General features: G+C 48.0%; 3 protein-coding genes across 3 annotated transcripts; all 3 read right to left on the bottom strand.

Annotated features, from left to right (window-relative positions):
- Nucleotides 1–1,244: 1,244 nt before the first annotated feature.
- HD556DRAFT_1306614 (uncharacterized protein) lies at nt 1,245–2,220 on the bottom strand (the record flags this gene model as incomplete). Its single annotated transcript, XM_041299940.1, has 4 exons — nt 1,245–1,509; nt 1,540–1,616; nt 1,970–2,077; nt 2,170–2,220. 4 exons carry the CDS (start codon nt 2,218–2,220, stop codon nt 1,245–1,247), a joined length of 501 nt encoding a protein of 166 aa, XP_041162593.1.
- Nucleotides 2,221–4,445: 2,225 nt separating this feature from the next.
- HD556DRAFT_1233525 (glycosyl transferase family 90-domain-containing protein) lies at nt 4,446–6,719 on the bottom strand (the record flags this gene model as incomplete). The annotated part of the gene is made up of 6 exons (XM_041297602.1): nt 4,446–4,518; nt 4,604–4,807; nt 4,931–5,016; nt 5,079–5,812; nt 5,863–6,242; nt 6,289–6,719. 6 exons carry the CDS (start codon nt 6,717–6,719, stop codon nt 4,446–4,448), a joined length of 1,908 nt encoding a protein of 635 aa, XP_041162592.1.
- A 3,201-nt stretch (nt 6,720–9,920) lies between these two features.
- HD556DRAFT_1535172 (uncharacterized protein) lies at nt 9,921–12,219 on the bottom strand. Its single transcript, XM_041309591.1, has 16 exons — nt 11,887–12,219; nt 11,715–11,817; nt 11,655–11,664; nt 11,576–11,595; nt 11,493–11,525; nt 11,350–11,446; nt 11,262–11,290; nt 11,179–11,212; nt 11,089–11,121; nt 10,960–11,036; nt 10,844–10,898; nt 10,720–10,788; nt 10,560–10,670; nt 10,472–10,512; nt 10,389–10,420; nt 9,921–10,340 (listed from the first exon to the last, which is right to left on the bottom strand). Exons 1-16 carry the CDS (start codon nt 11,889–11,891, stop codon nt 10,160–10,162), a joined length of 930 nt encoding a protein of 309 aa, XP_041162591.1. The 5' UTR covers nt 11,892–12,219; the 3' UTR covers nt 9,921–10,159.
- Between the last annotated feature and the right edge of the window lie 1,390 nt (nt 12,220–13,609).

Raw genomic sequence — 13,609 nt, 5'->3', positions numbered from 1 at the left:
CCTGGAATTCGCTTACACCATTCGCAGGCCAGTGACCCTGCAACTGCTGCGCAGATAATGAGGTATCTTTCGTAAATTGATACTCATTCTCATTCTTGGCATGCGCTCAGTGGTCGAAGATTCCTGGTATAGTGGTCATGGTCCCAGCCATCACAGCTCACTCAATAGTTTTAGACAACACGACGATATCAAGTTATTCCATGGCAAACCCCGTCCCATCTGCGTGCGAAAACTCTGACTCGGACAAATCATCCTCCTCCTTGGGCTTCAACACGTCTGTCATGAATGTGATCAGCAACAAAGTGGTTGTTGCAAGACTAGGCACGCGGTCGACCATTCAAATAACATTCACAAATATTAATATTGCTCGAGCAGTGCGAAATCTTTCCAAAAACAACTGTACTGTACTGATTGGCTCCGAACTAGGTATTACACCATCAACCGTGATAACAAAGCGAAAGCAGAAACATGACTCACTATCGCGACGTGCCGCTGTGGCTGCCGGCATAATTTTAAGCAGGCTTGGGTGGCGTCAGGCAGACCATATTTCCTCCCTAAGGGGCGCAGGTGAGTCATGCGGTTGAATCATTGTTACACAGCGACCTGCTCACACTACTTTGACAAAGCAAGTCAGTGCAGCATTCGTTTACTTCGCATGTTAGTCCCTCGGTCGCACATGCACTGACAGACATAGATGCTGTCAAAGCAACAACAACCGCGAGGGGGGAGAAACGCATTTTCTGTGCGAGGTGATGTGGGACCTTTTGAAGGGGATCTCGAATGATATGGGGGAACACTGTAAGGCGACGACCAGCTTTTATACTCTGCATATACTTGAGTCTCATCGATTTGGCAGAATTATTGTCGTCACATGGAACAAATCTCGGCAGAACCTGCGGGGGGTATTCGATTAAGAACGACCATTGAATTATAACTTGCCTGCAGGCATCGACGATTCACTTCTTCGTAACCCCAGAATGCTCGCTAGAATCACCGGCATCTCGTCAGTCGTTGTTCCCTTATCTAGTACCTGTAATTCGCCCACGTCACGAGTAGGCCAGTGACTCTACAACTGCTGTGCAGATATAATGAGGTATCTTTTGGAAATTCTCATTGTTGGCATGCGCTTGGTCGAAGATAGTGGTCATAGTCATAGCCATCACAGCTCGCTTTACAGTTTTAGACAACCACGACGGACTTCCCCGGACACAAGGAATAGCGTCGACGGAATTAGTGACCATCAACTAACGCTCTGCCAAGTTCCTCTTCCTCGTCAACTGTGGAGCGGGGCGCTCTGGCAGGTCAGGTCGGGAGTGGCAGGGTCCTGGCGCAGGAGCAGGAGTCCTGGCTCGTAGTCGATAGTCCTCGCGTGCGTCGTAGCTGTCCTCGATAGAGAGAGCCGTAGCCTCCCGCCATAGAGGTCTGGCATTGATTCCCTTGCAGTCCGTGCCCGTTCCAACTGTCCCTTGTATCCCATCCGACACTCGCTCGATGAAGAAAATCAATCCCCTTTAAGTGTCAAGGCAGTAATATCATCACCTTTCCCCCCCCCCCCCCCCTCTTTCACTTTCATCATAACGCGCGCTTCCGTATGCCCTCGAGTGGGTTTTGACTATCTGATGATAACACGTCTGTCACGAATCACGAAGTGGCGTCTCCTTGACCCCATCACAGATCCACGAGCTAGCCTTCGAAGCCAATGTTAAGAAGTTACGCAGGACATTCCATCTTCATATCATCAACAGCACTGATGGAGGCTTGTTTCGACAGCCTCTTGAACTCAAAGCGGCTTAGTACTAGTGAACCGCGGGCAAGACTAGGCACGGATGATCATTTTCAGATAAATTCAAACATTCGTATTGCTTGAGCAGCACAATTTTTCCCAAAAACAACTGTACTGATTGGCTACGAACTAGGTATATTGCACTATCAACCATGATATCATAGTGAAAACAGGAACATGACTCACTGTCGCGACGTGCCACTCGGGCTTCCGGCTCAATTTTTCCCGCAGACCAATCTTCCTTGCTAAGGGGCGCAGGTGAGTCACGTGGTTGAATCCCTGCCGCACAGCGACCTGGTCATACTCACACCATTGACAATACAAGAAAAACCTAGGCAGCAAATGCTACCTATGCAAGTTTCTCCCTCGGTCGCACATGCACTGACAGACATAGATGCTGTCAAAGCAACGACAACGACGAGTAGGGAGACACGCATTTTTATGTGCGAGGTGATATGGGATCTTCTGAGGGGGATCTCGAATGATATCTGAGGATGGGAGAGCAGTGTAGGACGACGACCAGCTTTTATATCCTGCATATGCTTGATTTTCATCGATTTTTCAGAATTATCGTCGTCACATGGGAGAATTTCGGAACCTGGGGGGAGTGGAATCAAATAAAAACGACCATTAAATCATAACCTGCCTGCAGGCATCGACAATTATCTTCTTCGTAACCACAGAAACGCTCGCTGGAATCACCGGCCTCTCGTCCCGATCCCTCTGTCATTGCGATGTGTGCTCGGTCGATATCTCATGTCACATTTGTTTACGGGACCCCTTAACCGTTAAGCCAAAAGGCAGTGATAAACAAAGGCACGCTTTGTTTATCGCGGACAGTATTTATGCTGATTATGGGAACTCAGGTAAGCAGCGAGCTTACAAACCGCAATAGAAGCTTGTTCTTAGTAGTGGACCGCGGGCAAGACTAAGCACGGATGATCATTTTCAGATAAATTCAAACATCCATATTGCTCGAGTAGTACTTTGTTTTTCAAAAATAACTGTACTGATTGGCTACGAACAGCTGGGTATTGCACTATCAATCATGATATCATAGCGAAAACAGACACATGACTCACTGTCATGACGTACCACTCAAGTCGCCAGCTGAATTTTAATTCTTAACGCAGACCGGTCTTCCTGCCTAAGGGGCGCAGATGAGTCATGTGGTTGAATCCCTGCCACATAGCGACCTGGTCATACTTACACCATTAATATGACAATGAAAATCTTCGCAGCAAGGGGTGTAGTCGGGCGGCATTCCGCATGGTCCTCCCTCGGTCGAACATGCGGCACTGACAAACATAGATGCTGTCAAAGCAACGACAACGGCGAGTAGGGAGAAACGCATTTGATGTGCGAGGTGATATGGGATTTTCTGAGGGGGATCTTGAGTGATACCTCTGAGGATGGGGGAACACTGTAGGACGACGACCAGCTTTTATATCCTGCATATACTTGATTCTCATCGATTTGGCAGAACTGTTGTCCCACGGAACAAGTTTCGGCAGAACCTGCGGGAGCGTATTCAATTAACAATATTGACCGTTAAATCATAACCTGCCTGCAGACATCGACGATTATCTTCTTCGTAAGGCTAACCACGTGAGAATGCTCGCTAGAATCACCGGCATCTCGTCCCGATCCCTCACTCATTGCTTCATTTGAACATGCACTAAACCTGCCAGCGCATTTGGAAATTCTCATTGTTGGCATGCGCTTAGTCGAAGATCCCTGGTATAGTCATAGCCATCACAGCTCGCTCTACAGTTTTAGACAACCACCACGATATCAAGTTATTCCATGACAAATTCCGACGACCCTATACTTCCCCAGACACAAGGAACAGCGTCGACGGAATTAGTGACCATCAACTAACGCTCTGCCAAGTTCCTCTTCCTCGTCAACTGTGGAGCGGGGCGCTCTGGCAGGTCAGGTCGGGAGTGGCAGGGTCCTGGCGCAGGAGCAGGAGTCCTGGCTCGTAGTCGATAGTCCTCGCGTGCGTCGTAACTGTCCTCGATAGAGAGAGCCGTAGCCTCCCGCCATAGAGGTCTGGCATTGATTCCCTTGCAGTCCGTGCCCGTTCCAACTGTCCCTTGTATCCCATCCGACACTCGCTCGATGAAGAAAATCAATCCCCTTCAAGTGTCAAGGCAGTAATATCATCACCTTTTCGCCCCCCTCTTTCACTTTCATCATAACGCGCGCCTCCAAATGCTCGTTCCAAAAGTATCTCGAAATCCAGCTTCAAGTTAATAGACCAGGGTCAACCAACCACCTGGTTCTTGTTCTCAACCATCAGATATACAATTGGTATCCACGCTTCTCAGAGTCACTAGACGGGTATAAAATATGCGTACACAATAAACGCGCAGCCCGAGTGCACGCGGCGCATAGAGTAGCGTAAAGTACATCAATGACCAGCACCGGGTTGGTACAACGTGGGGGTAGTGCAGTAAGGTGGTGCGTGTATGCGGTGTAGGAATAAGTACGTGATGAGGTATGAAAACACGCGTGGTGTGCGAGGTATAAGCGTGTGTGTTGTGTCTACTATCTGAGACACGCAAGGATGCTGTTCTAGAAGTCTCTGTGAGGAGACTTAATTGGGTCGTTCCGTCGAAAACAGTAAGAGGTTTACGCACCGATTCCAATCTAAACCCTACCATTCCTCCAACTCGAAATTAAGCGAATCCCGATCCGAGTCCATGACTCTTGCGTACTCGAGAAATAATCTGAGGGATAAGAATAAGAACACGTCAATATCACGCACGAGATGGACAACGCAACGCAGCCCTTTGCGCGCACCAATCCACTCACCTATATAAATAAGCCACCATATCCTCCTTCCTCCAAAAACTCATACTCCACTCCCTCCCTCTGCTCGCAATTTTCTTTGCAAGGTCTTCATGTGCACCATGCCCGCTCGGGTCCCCACGGAAGAAGAGGAGGGAGTCGTACAGGTCAGAGTAGTCGACTTGGATGGGGACGTAGTGCACCCATGGGGCGATACGGTGGGTGAACCTTTTTAGGTTAGGATCGTTGAGTTTGGATTAGATGAGGGATTTTGTTGGGTAGAAGGGGGAGGAAAGGAAAACGCCGAGAAAAATTAAAACACAAGAAGAAGAAAAATGAAATGAAACGCACCATTCAGGATATACCGTAGACTTGAACACAACCGAATTACTCGTCATGAGCCTCTTGAACCGACTCGACCAGCCGTTCCCATCCACCTGCAAAAACGTCAGTAAAACTAATACCTAGCAGTGCAATAAACAAACAAGACAAGACTCACATCAAGGACATACTTGTACTTCACAGCCTCCTTAAAGCCCATCCTCCGCCGCCACTCCCACCTTTCCTCCACCTCCTTACACACCTCGTCCTCACACTGACCCGGTTTGCCAGCGAACGCTACATCCATCATCGCAGGGTTCACGATTGATTTTTTAAAGGTCTGCGTTGTGACACCCTCGGGGGACGAAGGATCGGTGACGAGGGCGTCTATGGTTTTTGGGTGGGCGGTGGAACGTTTCTCAAGGCCAGAGGAAGGAGGCGAAGAAGAAACAAGATCCATCAAGCGTCCCCTCTGCGAATCCTTCCAAGGCTTGTCCTTCCCATGATGAATCCCAGTATTCAGCCCCCTCCAAAGTAACCTCTCCTCATCCTTTTGCATCCACGCTTCTTCCAAGTCCCCTTCTTCCACACCCTCGACATCATCCACCCAACTCAACATGATCGGGACCCTGATATCAGAATGTAGTGGGCTACTGCAATAGCTGAACTGTGGGATTGGGAAGGGGTACGCGACGGGGCCGGGGCCATGGCTCAGGAACTGGCCGTGCTGGGCGAGATGGGACGGGTGGGCGCAGGGGTCCATGGCGAGGAGGTGATCGTGGATGAATGTTCTAGGTTTTGGAGTGTGTGAAGGTGGCGAGGGGGGTGGATTGCGTGCGACGCTGTTCAAGGGGCAGGCATGCATCCAGCCGCGAATGTACGGGGGTGGGTCTTGAGTTTGGAAGTCGAGTGCTGTTCGCGTGCGTGTGAGAATTGGATACGGTAGGGAGGGAGTAACGTACATTTCCCCTTTTCCCCTGCCTCGACAACCTTTCTCCTCATGTCATGGGTGAGAAAGACATTTGGGTTGTCATGGGGGCTGAACACAGCTCTAAACAACGGCAACTCGTCTTCGACTACCTTGATCAAGTCTAGGAGCTGATTGGCGGCTACTAACAAGTTTTTGCGAGTGTCTTCGTCTGCGGGGAGTGACTCGTTTCCGAAGTGGACAGGACCTGAGGGTGTTGATTTAGCGATGGTGTAGCTGTGCTGGTGACCTTCGTGAGCGAGCTGGATTTCTTGGAGCCGTGCAGGGTTTATACCCCAGAACGGAGCGAGGTCGATGTTGATCTGGTCGTACTCGTCTGGGAGCTGGACGTTGTGCTTTTGGACGTATGCCCACCTGTTTGGGGTTTAGAGGAGGGTCTGAAGGGATGCGAGTAACGTACCATCTATCGAAGCCGGGTGGAGGTGCTCTCGAGTATCTGAAGTGGTACTCACGAACTGCTTCGGGAAGCGTTTTACTAGCGCGTGCGAGTTTTGCATCCCACTCTTTTTCTGCGTGTTCGATGAGGTCAAGGATGGGGTGTCTACCACCTGGGTGCACTTCGAGGAGACCGTCTGGGCGGAAAATGTGAGAGGGGCGTTGTGGTGGTGGTTCAGGGTATAGGGTATCAGAGTCTAGATCCCATGGTGATCCTGTAGGTGCAGACCGGTGTGCTTGATACACTCGAGGGAGGTATATACTAAAATTTGTGGGCAGGTTAGTACTGACCACTGAATGACTTGGTGTTAGTGTGAATACTACGAAACTGGAAGCAAAGATGACCAGAAATATATAAGCTCTGAGTGATCTGCGAGTTATTCGGAATGGGGACATTGGGGACCATTAAAACGCGTTCATGTTGCATGTCCTTTAAGAACTCGGAACATTCGGAACTTAATCAATTCATCCCAGCATCCCCGTCAGGGTGATAAGCAGGCTTGACTTCAAATTAACTCGGATATAGTAGTGGTCTAGGCACTGCAGCTTCTTATAACGCCGCCATCACACGCGCGCCCAGTCACCGACAATGTCGTAATTCGACTAGACACGGGAAAGGGAAAAAAATTGTTGACATGATCGATCGCAGCCAGTTGAACTGCAGGGTCAAGGCACAAGTCTTACGAAGAAGTTGACAAACTTCCTGGTAGTACAGTGAGTACGTACTCCGTAATTGTCGTGGTCGCAAAAGAAGCTCTCACCACCATACGAGCGCATCCGAGTTTGTACCGATGAGTTGAACATACCCCACTATATAATACGCGTACGCATGCTACCAACTCCGCAGGATTAGCCTCCGGAATTTCTTTACCTTTTCTAATCCTTATCACATCTTGGCACCATATGTACACGTCCAGCTGTGATCCTGTCCTAGCTTTGTACATGCCTGAATAATTCTCTGCCGAGTCTTCAGTGCAACAGCTGTCCGTGGGTGACATGTCTGACACCAGTGAGACTCTTATTTGACTGGGTCTCCAGCCGGAGACCCAGTCAAATAAGAGTCTGCGATCGCGACAGATGCGGCTGCAGGCGTGTTCAGATTCATAAATATGTTCCTATCACAGATGTGTCCATGCCATGATCATATACATGGAACTTTTCTGGTCTTTCAACTATATAGTTCCCGGTCCATTCCGAGCGCACGTTCAACTTAGAACTACCCCTTCCACCCCCATGTTCTAACTAGCAACTCATCGCTATCACGGCCAGATAGTTCAATATTTGGCCGGCAGATACAGCTATCGCTATGACCAGGGCTGGCACTGGTATTACTCAATCATTAATCTGCAACCTGAATCTGAGTCGCACAGTTTACACGACACTCACACTAGTAAAGCGAACCCCCCCTACTCTGGTTTCGACACAAGTCGAAATCTGTTCTGATCATGCTATATCTGGTATAGCTCAGCTGGACGATGTTCGGTTTACGGAGAAATCTTAGACTGTTACATCAGTGGCATTTCCCCGCATCGCCATCGCCGTAAGTTCCAAACTTCTATCTGAGAAGCAAAGGGTCTTTTGTTGATGGCAGACCATATCAGACTCAAGATTCCAGGTATCAATATCCAATTGCAATGTACGTAGGTGCGATCACGCTGATAACGAAGAACGGACTCCGTGAGCGTGGAGCGCCATCTTCATCACCATTGAGTATCAGATCTCCTCTCGTGTCTCGTAAGACATATATAGGCGGGCAACGAGTCTGAACACATCGTTATCGTCTCATATGCTCAAGTCTTGTTAGGAACATAAGAAACACTAGAATAGAAACATTCATACACGTGCGTCCCAAGGAAGACACGAAAATGATAAAGTCAATGAACAAGAAGTAGCTCACGGCAAGTAATTCTTCTCCAGACTCACAGCCTGTTTAATGTCGTGAGTATGAACAAAAAGCGGGCTTGAATGATGTCGTCATTGGCGGGCACTAGAAAGAAAGAAAAGGAGAAAAAGTCCATGGAGCGCGTATAATTAATGAACATCTGATAAAAGTGACACAAGCCGGCAACAAAGATGAAGAGAAATACTGTCCGCATGATACTTTCAGCAAGACAGTAGCAAGCGGGAAGTAATCCTCTTCATCAAGCAAGCGACAGCACATTGGCGAGGAGGAGCGTCGACTGTGGTAGACACCACCAATGAACTGTCCTCGTCTTCATGTCCTGGTACGGCAGGACAACTGGGGAAGAGTGATGATTATGGTGTGGTGTCTAAGGCGGAGTGGTGGCAGGTAAAATTAAAAAAAACGTCAGTAGGTTTTGACCGAGCCCATCAGAAGTTGTATACGAAAAGGAGCCTCACTGCGCAGTTCCATCAGTGAATTGAGGAGTCCTCGATATTGTACCCGTGGGACTTATAGAACGACTGATGAGTCCTTCATTCAAGTTATTCCAGAGCGGGCTGTTCGAAAAAAGAAAAAGACTGAGTGAAGACAATCGCTTCCAAATTCCAAAGAAACGATCTGGTCTGGAGATAGAATTCCCTTCTTGATCGTGCCAAGGAGCCTGAGAATGCGACGTGGTTTTGCATTAACTGTACAGTTCTCGGTCCATTCCGGTCAACGTTCGTTCGACCTCGCGCGCTGACCAAGCCTTTGCACTCCTACCACCGCCGAACGTTTGTTATCTTTGAATGGTGGGTGCCATTTCATGTCCATGAACCTGCCATCGCTGCCATTACTCGATGATCCACAATCTCAAGATCCCGCATACATAAACCCGAGTCTTTCATACGACACACGCAGCAGGCCGCCCCGTCATGATCACGAAGTTTTTGATAATCGATTATGTTATTCATCACCCTGGAACCCATATCCTTGAATCTTTACCCGTTGTATATGCAACATTCTACTGGCTGAGGCTTGCATATAGAACGAGTAAAGAAACAGAGAATCTCTATCATGATGTATCCTTTCTTCAAACGAGACACCGCCAAGTGGAGAGTCAAAACGATTCTCTTCATCACTACTAGAGAATCCAACGCAAGGAACATCAATACCAGTACTATAACGGGAAGAACGTTCTTTGGTAAAACAAAGGCTTCAAAGAAGGTTATCGCGGGGCACGGAGCCCCGGGGAACGCAGGCTTGGCGCTGACCCCATTCGAACTCTGATAATAGTATACCATGGACTAAAACCCCGTATTTACCCCACACGGACAGAGTCGAATGGGATTTTACAGAACACATGCTGCTTTTTCCATGCGGTAAATCACGCCCGCGACGAAAACGGAGAGCGGCAAGAATACGGCTGTGGTGACTCCTGACTTCAGGAGGTTGTGTCACGTAAATGTTGATAAGAAAGAATATGGTTTTTTTAACTACAAGCAAGCGCATGGTCATGGCCCCTGGCCCCTGGGTATGTCAAGCTGCTCAGGCACCGTAGAGGAGTCATGAGAGACGTGCCAGGAATTTGGAGTGAACGCTGGAGGAAGTGGTCACTGGTGTTGATGAAAAACCATTAATGTTACTGCTTAGATCTGCTTTTGATTCTCGAAGCTTCTGAAGGTTCGATGTCACTGGCCAATCATGATGCACTCGTCGATTTTCACACCCTTCACCACCTCGCTCCATGGCAGTGCCCAGTTCACGATTTTGCGGGCTCGTTATGTTTCCTCGATCTTCACCAACAGTAATGATGTGAATCTAGCCTTGTCGTCCACCAGAGTTTTAATGCCGAAGTTCGAGACGCTAGAATGGCAAAGTATTGGAAAGGCGTACAAAGAACGAGCGTGTTGAGTTTTCAGTTATGTCTAACAGAACTATAGTGAAAAATAAGTTACAGGCCCGTATTATCCCACAGTTCTAAATGATCCACACAAGACGCTGTTTGGATCCGTTGAGCAAAGACCGTCCTCGGGGCAACCGGCAGGTTTTCAATAACATCCCCCGATTCGTTCGCTGCTCGTAGATTGAATAGGATGCGCGAGGCGAGAACACTGCGCACGACTGTCTGTGGGCTTTTCTGATTCAGCGTCAGATATGGAATCAACTCTGATGGGGTTTACCCTGGCCCATAGAAACCGCGAACAAATGATAACTGGGCAACCTGGTCAAAAACTTATCTCGAGGCTGAAGGCAAGCTACTCACAGGATGCATAAGCATGGGGACCCAGTTCATCATCGAAAACACTGCAAATGAATGCTGTGATCTTGACAAGAATCCATAAAAGACTCACGAGTAATGCACAACATGTAAAATACACCATCCCGATATATAGTAGTAACCAATTGACCATTCTCCGTTCGGTGAAATTTGAAGCGTTTGTAGAGTGTCAGGAACATTAACACTAGCGGAGGATCGTGAGCGTTAAGCAGAATCATAGAAACACTACGTACCAAGCTGAAAGATTGTGTGCAAACCATAAATGATGCTTTGTTGTCCTTCCCATGCGCCACACCGAGGATCTGAAACAGTACGGGGTGAGCAGAAGGCAAATATAGAAAGGAAATACAGTCTAACTTCCGGATTGACTCGCGACAATAATTATAACTGTTAGCATAGCTGCCATTGTGGCCTAAAATGATGTGTGATCTTTGAGCAACAAGAAAACGGCCTGGACGAAGAACCAAGGTCACCATGCCAAATGACGATATTGCGATCAAAATCCTCTTTTCGCCCCCACAAAACACATATGTCCTTGCGACAAGCAGCACTGGAAAAGAAGTCACAAGGGTAAAGCGACTTGACCTAGGGCTGATACTGACCGTCAGCAGCAGCAGAACCTAAGGTAGTGATGGCTAGCAAAAAAACATTGAGCGTTCAGAGCTTTGAAGTGAGGTTATTGAATACGCAACTGCCATCTACGGCAATGAACACTCCAGGATTAGGCTGAAATATTGTCAGGTGCTTGAATTATCTCACAGAAACTCAAGCTTACGATTCCCCTTTGAAGTGACTGGACGTTGTCTATGGCAGGGACTTGTCAATAAAGAGCGAGAAGTAGACAGACGATCCTGAGTACTCACAATATAGGTACATAACAACACTTGCAATCGGCAGATAGCGAGAAATGACAAAGGCTATCCTCATGATCTCCCACTTCCTCCCCCATGTCCAGCGAACCTGATATTATGTTAGTGTTTTCATGTGGCTATCGAACGGCACCAACCTCCGAGTCGAAAGTAATGCAGAAGTCGAACAGCTGGAAAAGAATTTGGTCATTGTTCGACCACGTTATTCGTTGCTCCATACCAAAACCGCTGCGGACACAACTGTCATAAAAAATTCAGTTGTGCGGGACAAAACAACAATCCAACGAGCATTACACTACCTTCGACATACTGAATTCGAATAAGAAAATAAAGGATGGCAAATGAAATAGGGTACGCACTACGACAGTTTGACGTTCGTTGAGATCCGCACACTGACCCATCCTGAACGAACTTGAAACAATGACCGTCTTCCTTTTATGTCGTCCGCTGAAGATAGTAGAGCTATGGGGGCAAGTATCATATAGGCACATACTCCATCAGATGCACTACTGTCAGGCTTACTATACTTACCTCATATGCAGCCTGAGTATATGTTAATTTCATCATCATCAAACGCTAACTTGACATCTGTACCCCTGGGCTCATTACCTCAGAACCGCTATGGTTGACAACGAGAACGGGGGTAGTCAGGGTTGATGAACCCCGGTTTTCCAGAGACTTCAGAGCATGTGATCCACATCGGTTCAACACAGAGTCACATAAGCCCACACACTAATCAGTAAGATGATTGGCACAGCGGGCCCGGCAAGGAAGTAGAGAAAGTTGGAGCAGTACAGCCTCATTGAAAGCCTGTCCCTCACGTGGCTTGGATCACGATTTTGAAACCTTATGGAAGAACGGCAAAAATGGGTAAAATAATTTCGAATGTTCGTCGTAATCAGTGTGTTACGCGTAAGGCAGTTGCTGCTGACAGGCGAGGGAACAAATGAATCATTGGGAACGAGCGACTAGATAACTTGCGCCTGGTAAGTATGGTTGTCCAAAGTAAATACAAAATCACATGCATGCACAATTTTCACACACCTCAATATTGTCTCATGCGGTCAGTGCCGTTGATGAGCAACGATCCTGCAGGGCATGCGGGCAATCAGAGAAGCGATGCAGTTCTTTAGGATTCATTACGTTGATCATTACGTCGGAATGAGGAGTGCCTCATGACTTAAGAACGTAATGACAAAACGCTCGAAAACCTCGTCAGCTGTAAATTTGCCACGGACTGCCCAGCAGGTAAGTTGGAATTTCGAAACAAGCCTGGCACGATCGATCAAAATATAAAAGCAATGGACATCAGCAATGCAAAGCACAAACGATCTAAACAATACGAGCATGGTATCTCCAACTCGATCTATGTGTCCAATGCGTGGCATTGAAGACAGCCACTGTCGACGTTGCAGAATGCGGGTGCATGAGTGGGATCGAGAAGTTGACGAGTCTGAGAGATACTTGAAGACGTCTGCATTGTAGAGACGAAAGGGTTTTGTGTATCTTATGGTAGAACCTGTTGTGCTTGGGAGGGAGAGGTTCGTGGCGGTTTGGGATCCTGTAGTAGATGTGGCCGTAGTTGGTGAAGGTTATGTCGAGGGAGAGAGATTTGGGCCTGTGGGCATTGGGTGTCGCAGGCTCAGGAGTGATTCTCTTCATCGAGCGAGTGTTGGATGAGGTGCAAGGGACACGGACACAGTTGACGAGGAAGAGGAACTCCGAAGAACGCTGTACCTTGATAGTAGTGGCCGGTCAGCCGCGGTCGCCTTTCGTTAACACTATTACTTGTTTCCGAGGGAGTACAGAGTCGTCTGGGTATGCCATGGTCCAACTTGATACCGTCGTGATTGTCGGATGGGGGAAAAACATCGAAGGGAGCTGTGGATGATGGAGAGAGATCAAACCGAGAAAACAGGAATTTCAAGCGAGGGTTTAAGTTGGAGGTTGAGGGTCGTAGAATACAACAGTTGTTCTTTATCAGCATCAGCATCGGAAGTATCGACGAAGCTTGAGGATTACTGTGACGGTAGTTGTTGATATAGTCGTTCCGCACAAAAATTTACTGGACAAGTCACAAATTCGCACGTGCTTTCGAGTCTCGACAGTCGTTTTGACTCTTTGAGCTCACCCGATGATCCACTGTACTTTTTCCCAGACGACCCTGTACTTCCTTGGAGCCGATGAACAGTGTTGACGAAACTACTATCAAGGTACCATCGCTCTTGCAAGTTCCTCTTCCTCGTCAGCCGTA

Source organism: Suillus plorans (assembly GCF_016647745.1).
Source record: "Suillus plorans strain S12 chromosome Unknown HD556scaffold_16, whole genome shotgun sequence".
Taxonomy (NCBI): Eukaryota; Fungi; Basidiomycota; class Agaricomycetes; order Boletales; family Suillaceae; genus Suillus; species Suillus plorans.
The sequence above is the reverse complement of the archived record's forward strand: the minus strand, read 5'-3'. Positions and strand labels throughout refer to the sequence as shown.

Coding starts and splice junctions, on each gene's coding strand:
- HD556DRAFT_1535172 (XM_041309591.1), bottom strand. Junction 10,789..10,843: donor TGTCGCGAGTCAATCCGGAA/GTTAGACTGTAT, acceptor GTACTGTTTCAG/ATCCTCGGTGTGGCGCATGG. Junction 10,421..10,471: donor TCCCCATGCTTATGCATCCT/GTGAGTAGCTTG, acceptor CAGGTTGCCCAG/TTATCATTTGTTCGCGGTTT.